Source organism: Molossus molossus, unplaced genomic scaffold (genome assembly GCF_014108415.1).
Source record: "Molossus molossus isolate mMolMol1 unplaced genomic scaffold, mMolMol1.p scaffold_m16_p_8, whole genome shotgun sequence".
NCBI lineage: Eukaryota > Metazoa > Chordata > Mammalia > Chiroptera > Molossidae > Molossus > Molossus molossus.
The window spans coordinates 64999926-65008187 of NW_023425402.1; the positions used below are offsets into that span (position 1 = coordinate 64999926).

Below are 8262 nucleotides of genomic sequence, written 5' to 3' on the forward strand. Positions count from 1 at the left end.
TTTGGCTCAGCGGTTAAAGCGTCGGCCTGCGGTCCAGAGAGACCCGGGTTCGGTTCCCGCTAAAGGCACATACTTCGGTTGCAGTTTGTCCCCGGCCCTGGTTGGTTGTGCAGGTGGCAGCCACTCGATGTGTCCCTTCACGTCGATGTTTCTCTCACTCTCTCTCTCCCTCTCTCTCCCTCCCACTCTATCTGTACAAAAAATGGAAAAATATCCTCGGGTGAGGATAAAAAAAAAAAAGAATCAACTAATGAACACATAAATAAGTGGAACAACAAATTGATGTTTCTCTTTCTCTCTTCCTCTCTCTCTCTAAAATCAATTTTAAAACACAATAGACTTGGAAAGATAATTATTATGGGAATAATTAGAATTTACTTTTAACACTCAGAAAGGCCATTTGTGCTTTTCTCCTTTAGCATTTCCAACATTATTACACTATTCTTCAAAATTGGAAAAAATTTCAAAAGACAGACCAAATACTTAAATTGTTCATTGTCAGTCAAATGAAGCCCATATTACTTTAAATACAATATGCACCTTTTTTTTTTTAATCCTTACCTGAGGATTGATTTTTTTCAGATAGAGTGGGCGGGAGGGAGGGGGAGAGAGAGAGAGAGAGAGAAACATCAATGTGAGAGAGACAGATCAATTGGTTGCCTCCCACATGATCCCAACAAGGGCTGGGGTCAAATCTGCAAATGAGGTACCTGCCCTTGATGGGGAATCAAACCTGTGATTCTTCAGTCCACGGGCTAATGCTCTAACTGCTGAGCCAAACTGGCAAGGGACAGTATGAATCTTTTTTAAAAAGCATAAAAAAATAGGTAGATGTGTTACCTCGATTTGTATAATTCATATCAAAGTAGACTTGCATCTTAATGGTGTCGAGGGATGGATTTTTACTGTCCAATAGCCGATTCACACAAAGCTAGGAAAGAATACCCATGAATGCTTCTAGTTATAGTTTCTAAAATGATCTGAAGTGTTTTCTAAAGTTATTTATAAAAATAAGGGAAGCATCAAAGCAATAGTTTCTGATATTTATCAACCAACAACCCTCCTTCTATTTTTTCTCTTTGAGGATTTCATGCTTTAAAATTAATCCATCCAAACAACGACATTTATTAAGTTATAAGTTATTTCCCTGAATTAACCAGTATCACCATACCCAGGTAGGCTAATAGTCTAGTTGAAGGCAAAAAAACTTGACATTTGGTTAGATTGTACAGCCTGAATGTAGGTAAATGGTACATGAAGCTTATAGCTCCTGTCTAGAGCTTTTCTAGAGTTCCTCATTCCTACTTAACTGAGCCTTAAACAATAATCTTTTGCTGATGCTGGAGGTCATATGCATTTTATAAAAAGCTGCTGCTGCTACCCTCCTCTGCTCACAAAATTTCTCTGGCTCTTCTGTTTCACAATGTCTTCCTCAGGTCTGTTTTCTCCTATTTTTCCCCCTTCTCTGTTTTGCCCCCTTAAATCAGATGATCAACCTGAACTTTTCTTTTCTTCTCTCCTCTCCTCTCCACCTCCTCAACCCCACTCTTTCCTCTCTTACTCTCTAGGTTTTATATCTGCAGTTGGCAAGTACATCAGCACCAGCACCCTCACCCCACTTCCCCAGCACCAACCCTGCCTTCCTGGAGGAAAGGAGGAGAGAATGCAAGAGTGAGGACAGGTCACTCTGTCTTTATGAAATTTGTGCACCTGGATCCCTCCAAGTGAAGAAGGACTGTTCTAAACACAGAATTTACAAAGACTACTTCATGCAGGTCATTTTTTTGTACAGCTTACATTCAATATTATCCAGGTGATTTGTAACTGAGAAAAAAATAAAACAAACTTTGTCGTTTGAATTATGATATACATTGATAGTTAATATGTCATATTAAAAGTATATTGAGTTTGCCCTGGCCGGTTTGGCTCAGCGGTGAGAGCGCCGGCCCACTGACCAGAGAATCCTGGGTTAGATTCCTACTAAGGGCACATACCTTGGTTGCAGTTTGTCCCTACCCGGTCGGGGTTGTGTGGGTGGCAATCACTCGATGTGTCTCCCTCACATCGATGTTTCTCTCTCTCTCTCTCTTCCTCCCTCTCTCCTTCCTATCTGAAGATAAGTGCAAAAATGTCCTCTGGTGAGGATAAAAAATATAATAATAAGTATATTGAGTTTAATTCTTTCCAACTTAGACCTTGAGCCATGAAAAGAAGAAAAATATGTTCTGCCCCTCCTTTTTTCTCATCCATGGCTTTCTAATACAATTTCTCATTGACCATCAGTCGTTGCCTCTATTGCTAAGAATAGGTTTTATACCACGTTTTAAAACAGCACAGAGAGACCCAGATCTAGGCTGCCCTAAAGAATGATGGAGTCTGTACTTACTGCACAATCATCCCAACAACATTTTCCCCAGCTCAGACTCCTAAGGCTCTTTCTGACCCCTCTGGCATCTGCAAATAGACCTGTGATCCACTGTGTGAATTGCTGGCTTGAGAGAAGATGGGGATGATGAAAACTTTCTCTGCCATTTGTTTGAGCCCAGAAAATATCTATATACACGTTTGGGTAAAATTGCTTCAAGTCTTTTGTGTAAAAGAGGGAATTAAAATAATTAAGCTCAGGAGAAAATTTTTAAATGTTGACTTTTTAAGAAATACATTTAGGAATATTTAGAAAATAAATATTTAAGCACCTAAATCCAGTGAGTCAAACTTAAAACATTAAAAAATAATAATAATGCTATTCTTTAGTTCTTGAAACTGCTTCTCAGGTACATCTACTTGGTTACTATTAGTTACTTTACTTTGGTTTCAATTTTTCCCTTAGAATTGAAAAACACAAGTTACTCTGAATCAATAAGTATATGAATTTTAATTTAGTACTATGTAATTTTATGACAAGTTGGTTAAACAGACTGACACACCTCAGAGGGATGGGGGTGGGAGGGGTAGGAAGAGATAGACCAAAGAACTTAAATGCATATATATATGCACAACAAATCAACATGGACATTAAGTTGGGGAAAGCAGGAGGTGGGTGGGAGAGGGATGGAGGGGGAAAAGGGAGGACATCTGTAATACTTCCAACAACAAAAAAATTTCAATGTAACATGAGATTAATAACAAGATGTCTCTCTAGACTACTGTGGCAGACACTGCTCCCAGCCAGTATCCATACCCCCCTTTTCCTTACTAACAAAAACCCAATTTGGATTGGGACAAAGATTTGTTCAGCTAAAAGAGGGGGGAAAATCAACATCTCAGGCTGACTTGCAATATCATTCTAGTCAATCAACAAGCAAATGGGAAGGATCCCGGGAAAACTATTATTTTCCTACTAGAAAGTGAGAGATGCAACTGGCACACACATTTTGCTCTTTGTCCTCTCTGCTTATACCTGCCTCATGGTGGTACGAAATCCATATGCATGATATGATGGTGAACCAGGAAGCCAGGAAACCTATGTACCTCCAGACTTTGTTTTATGAGAAAAAATAAATCCCTTATTTGTTTGCACCACCATTTGGTGGTTTTAGTTTCATAGAGCTGAAGTCAATAATGGCAAACACACATACTGTATTTAGAACTGCAAATAAATATTTCAAAATTTGAGAATTGTTGAATGATCACCTTAACAAGTTTCTCCACATCACTTTTTATGAGGGTTCTATCCATGTTAAAGCCATTACTTGGATCAAGGACAACAGCTTTCACCTGAGGGTAGGAAAGAGACCATTAAATAAATTTTATTTCATATTATTATTATTAAATTAACTTGATATGTTTCTATTTTTTAAGCAACTGCCTCTTGATTACTTAGGGGTTGATTTTTCAGCAGACTTTGTTATTACCCAACTCATCAGCACACCTTCGTTAGAGGTTGAAGAAAGGAAGCAATAAACATCAACTTTGAATATGGTGTTAGAAAAATTATATGGAGCAATAGGCTGAAAACAACGGCTAGATTTTAGATTGGGAAACTATTTTAGTATTTTACTGTGTTTTTATTGTGTATTGTTAAACCAAAAACAAACACAGACCAAGGCAATGAGTAATTTTTACAAGTGAACCGAAACACATTATATAAAGCTTCAACACAGTAGTACATTATTGATGTTTCTAAAACTCATCCAAGATCTTCTAAATTAGTCTCTACAATTCTAGAACTGACATGCTTTATAGACTTTTTGTTTAAGTTTATTTATTTATTTATTTTTGCTAATTTGTCCGATGATCTTAATATGTTTTCAACTGAATAACATTTAGAAAAGCTTCCAAGAATTTTAAGAGGAAGATGGGCACCACTTTAAAAACATTTTTTAATAAAGCAGTAATACAAAACAATATTCATTCTTACCATAAAAGCAATCAGCGTGTCAGAAGCCACCTCTCCATAGGATGCACATTCTTGTTCTATCTCTCGAATAATATTCTTTATCACACTTTCTGATTGAGTGGGAGGCATTCTGGCTAAATAAAACAATAATTGATGTTTTAAAAAAATTGTATTTATATATAGCTTTTTCTTCTTTAGATTTCTCTTTATATTTCATTTGTAAAGTCACAATATTAATTAACTTATAAGTTTTTATTAGCATGTAGGCCTCTCCTGTTTTTCATTAGTTAATTTGTTTTATATTTATAAAGATGGAGGACTTTGTTGATGACAGAGAAATTGGGAAAAGTTTCCTCTTTATTTAAATGATGGTGGTCATCATTTAAATAAATTTATATCATATTTTTAAATTAAAAAAAAGGGTAAACAGTATGGGGGAAGTAGAATTAATGAGAAACCCCACCCCAACCTGTGTAGGTAGCAGAGTACAGCTTTAAAGAGGAAATACTCATTCCACCACATTCACCAAATGACCTTTCACAATTATAAGACTCCTGGAAAGCCATGCTTGCTCAGATCATCGAAATTCTCTTTACTGGACATCCAAGTTGGAGTTTGACTTACTTAAAAAACATAAAAATCAAAATTCAAAACATGTTATGAGAGTTATGCATCATTGGGGAAAATGAACTCCTGCTTTTTAATTCCATTTACTATAAACCAGTTAAAGTTGGTAGGTTTTAAAGGTTATGGATGTGCGGATTTTCCTGAGGATCTGAGCACTGGGGAATTTAGCTTGTAAAGAACAAAGGCAATCCCAGGTAGATAAAGCTAACTCTCAGCATTATTAGTGTTCAAGGAAGGTGGCATTTGGCATTTTGTCCAGTACAACCCTCCCCCACCCCACTCTCTGAAGCGCTAAATTACCCGAGTTCTGGCCCTTGAGGGTGCGAGCGGCGCTGAGCAGAGACACGAAGGCTGATTAAAGTCCTAACCTGCGTCCCGGGCCCCTGCGGACGGCAGTGCCCGCTGTCTCCGCCCTGCGGCGGCGCACAGGAGTCCTGGCGGGCTTCAACCCGGCTGGAAGGGATCCTCCAGCGGTGGGGTCTGCCCGCCGCCCTACGCTCGCCTCTTCACGGGGTACATCTTGGGCTCAAGGACACGGAGCCCCGGGTGAGCCGACCTTGGCCGGAGTCAAGAGCAAGAGCCGGGTTTCTGCGACTGTTCCCCGGAGCCTTCAAGGCAGCTGGGCGCTCCTAACTGCCGCCGCGTAACCATGGAGACGGACGCTCGAGACCAAGGGGGCGGGGCCAGAGTGTGGGCGGGGCCAACCTTGCCAGCCTGTTCCCAGAGGATAAGCGAGAAGAATTTTAAAAACCAAACAAAAAACACAAAAGCCCAAATCCCAGGCAGAGAAATGCAGGTTCACGACATCTCAAGGGTGTGAAACAACATTTCTTAAGGATATAAACTTGGTAGTGTGGGAACGTGCGTTTGAAAAAAAGGAGGGTCTGTGGAGGCAGGCGCCAGTTCCGAGAGGATGGGAAAACCAAGGGGTTGTATCTTGAGAAATGGAGTTCATACGAAAGTATCTAGTTTTAAAAAACAAAGGTAAAAAGGATCGCTGTTTAATTTCATGTTTTGTTGTCAAAGGAAGTCCATAACAGGGTGGTCCAAGATGGCAGAAGAGAACTGCACATTCAAGGGACACATGCTAAGGACATAATCCCTGTTTGGAGTTGAGATATTGAGGTTTTGTACTTTAACAATAATGTTTGTTAGGCCAGCCTACTAATATGAAAGTATGAAGTCGGATTAAACTAATATTAGAAATTACATCAAACAACAAAATTTTATTTTTAAACAGGCTAGTGCCAGTAATTTTTCTCAAATTGCAAACAAATATCCGGAACATACTTTAAGGAAATTCCCAGATTACTAAAAAGTGAATCAACACAAAAATACATAAGTCACGGTATAAAATAATTGTATCTATTTTCCCCTTCTAGCAACTTTCCCTGAAACGTGGGTGAAGCTTGTGTAAAAATAGATTTTTAGAGTAGCAAGATATGCAATAGTAAAACACTGAAATTCTAAACAACTGATATTTAAGGAATGTGGAAAAAGAGAGAGAGTAGGTGGGCATTAAAAATGATGTAAGCCCTGGCCGGTGTTGCTAAGTGGTTAGAGCATTGGCCTGCACACTGAAGCATCTTGGGTTCGATTCTCCATCAAGGGCACATACCTGGGTTGCAGGTTCAACCTTGGTTCCAGTTGGGGTGCATGCAGGAGGCAACCAATTGATGTGTCTCTCTCACACTGATATTTCTCTCTCTCCCTCTCTCTCTCTCTCTCTCTCTCTCTCTCTTTGCACCTCAACTTCCTCCCTTCCACTCTCTCCAAAAATCAATGGAAAAAATATCCTTGAGTGAGGGTGAGGATTAACCAAAAAATAATAATAATCATAATGTAAACAAAAGCCTTAAGTGTTTGTCTTACATTTTAAAAAAGCCAAATGCAAATTTTACATACAGTATGACTTCAACTATATTCAGATACACACAGATATAATATATAAAAAGTGTATAAGTCAATTTTCTGATATCATTAGCAGTATTTAAAGGATAAGAATAAGTCATTATTTATCTTATTTATTTATTTTAATCCTCACCAAGGATATTTTTTCATTTATCTTCAGATAGAGTGGGAAGAGGGGAGAGAGAGAGAGAAAGAGAAGCATCAACGTGAAAGAGACACATCAACTGGTTGCCTCCAGCATGACCCCGACCAGGGCCAGGACAAACTGCAACCGAGGTACATGCCCTTGACCAGAATCAAACCCGCTGAGCCAATCCAGCCAGAGCATATCTTATTTATTTTTATTATTATTTATTTGAGTATGGTTAATATCCTTTATAATTTTCTGTTATTTCTAGATTTTCTATAATAAATATGTATTATTATGATCTATAAAACAAAATGAAGAAAAAAATAGTGGAGAGAGGGGCTAGCTTTTGTAGAGACTGAGCCCAGTTTAGAAACTGTAAATATACAAGATAAAACAACCATAAAGAAAGTAATATAGAAAAATTTTAATAGTGATTATATCTGGGCAATGAGATCATGGCTGTTCGTTATACTTTAAGATATCTAGCAACATGTCTTTCATAAGCATATCTTATTTATAAATTAGAATATTAAAGATTTTTTAAGATTGACTAACAAAACAGAAACAGCCTCATACATACAGAGAACAGACTGACAGCTGTCAGAAGGGTGGGGAGATTGGGGAACTGGGTGAAAAAGGTGAAGAGATTAAACAAACAAACAAACAAACCTCATAAATACGGGCAATGGTATAGTGATTACCAGAGGAAGAGAGGGTAGGGAGGTAGAAGAGGGTAAAAGGAGGGATAAAGAATAAATGGTGATGGAAGGAGACTTGACTTGTGAACACATAATATAATATACAGATGAGGTATGATAGAATTCTACATCTGAAACCTATATAGTTTTATTAACCAATGTCACCCTAACTATTTGTTCTTGCCTAGATTACTGCAACAGCCAACTCGCATGAGATTCAAGTTCTTCCTTGGTCTGGCCGCTGTATCTCCAGACCCGCACTGTCCTGTGTGGTAACCACCAATCACATGAGGCTATTTAAATTTAATTAGTTTAAATTACATAAAATTTAGATTTAATTCCTCATTGCACTAGCCAGAAGTGATTAGTGGCTATCGTATTGAATAGTGAAGATATGAAACATTTTCATCATTGCAGAAAGTTCTGTTGAACACTTGTTTCCCCTTTGCTGTGCCTGAACTAAAATTTCCAAATGACTCACCTTTGATGGTTCTGTGCTTTAGCTGAGGCAGCTTCCTTTAATTGCATTACTTTCCCTCCCCAACTGTGCCTTTCAA

At 38.3% G+C, this 8262-nt stretch overlaps 1 protein-coding gene across 1 annotated transcript in view; it reads right to left on the bottom strand.

Moving 5' to 3' along the window:
- The window catches only part of CFAP206 (cilia and flagella associated protein 206), a 42434-nt gene extending 37966 nt beyond the window's left edge, over positions 1-4468 (bottom strand). The window contains exons 1-3 of the mRNA XM_036249447.1: positions 4361-4468; positions 3634-3717; positions 841-931 (exon numbers count right to left, since the gene is read on the bottom strand). Of these exons, the coding sequence (XP_036105340.1) occupies positions 841-931; positions 3634-3717; positions 4361-4468 (283 nt within the window). The remainder of the gene's footprint in view (positions 1-840; positions 932-3633; positions 3718-4360) is intronic.
- Positions 4469-8262: the final 3794 nt, after the last annotated feature.